A 978-nucleotide genomic window follows, 5' to 3' on the forward strand; every position below is an offset into this window, starting at 1 on the left:
GATAAATATAAATTTCTAAATAAAAAACTGAAAAGAAAATTGCTTGCTCCTTAAGGGCAGGCTCCACCCCAGTTGACCCATGCTACCATTTTTCAACAGAAGGTGACAGGCATCTCTCAGTAGCTGCCCCGATGTGTCAGGACTCGTTGACAGGTTAGACTTTGGCTTCCCAAGCTGGGGTGGAGGATTTCTCACTTACTGCCGAGGAGCCTCTTTCTGGAGACTTTTACAGTAAATTTGAGCAGATTGTCCTCCCACTCATTCTTTTATTTTCATGTAGATTAAAAAAAGAACATTTTGTTTAGTCTTTGGGAAGTGGAAAATGGCTTTGGTTACCACTGCTCACGTGGGCTTACGTGGACTGGGATCCCGCACGTGTGACCTGCCAAACCCACAGCCTGAGGCCAGCAGGGCACAAAGCTGCCTTTTCCAGTGTGCTCAGAACCAGGTGCATGCTAAGGATGTTTGAATGAAACTGTGCTGAAGGCCAGCAGGAAGAGGAGAAGGACACAGGTTTTAGCAGTCTGTTGATTGTTCTTATTTCTGCAGCAATGGCTTCTTGGAAAAAGAAACAACAGAAGGAGGAATGTGGTCTTAAACTAATTGTACTTTCATCACAACCCTCAGATTTAGATATCAAAGATGTCTAACATTTTATAAACAATGAGCCACTGCTTCTTTATAGGAGGAGCGAACAGAACAAAGCCTAAGAAATGGATCCCTCTGTAGTGTGACAACTTCACCACAACTCTTTTATATATAGTTCTGTTCCTGGGCTTATCTTATTACAAGATGTAGAATTGATATTACATAATTCTACTCGGTAAACAAAAATCTTTTCAAAAGAATTTGCAACCAAATTTAATCAGGATAGCCTTCTTGGATTTATAATTCACATTCCTCAACCAACCACAAATTCAGCATGTTTCTTCTTCAGCTGTAATCACTTTCCATTGGACCATAAAAATATCACCACTG

The 978-nt window shown here is 40.9% G+C and overlaps 1 protein-coding gene across 1 annotated transcript in view; it reads left to right on the plus strand.

Annotated features, from left to right (window-relative positions):
• The window catches only part of LOC101583025 (DEP domain-containing protein 1A-like), a gene marked incomplete at its 3' end in the record, with an annotated part of 23,525 nt that overhangs the window by 14,514 nt on the left and 8,033 nt on the right, over positions 1-978 (plus strand). Inside the window, exon 2 of the mRNA XM_023711085.1 lies at positions 550-605. Within this exon, the coding sequence (XP_023566853.1) occupies positions 550-605 (56 nt within the window). The remainder of the gene's footprint in view (positions 1-549; positions 606-978) is intronic.

Source organism: Octodon degus, unplaced genomic scaffold (genome assembly GCF_000260255.1).
Source record: "Octodon degus isolate 3935 unplaced genomic scaffold, OctDeg1.0 scaffold00001, whole genome shotgun sequence".
Taxonomy (NCBI): Eukaryota; Metazoa; Chordata; class Mammalia; order Rodentia; family Octodontidae; genus Octodon; species Octodon degus.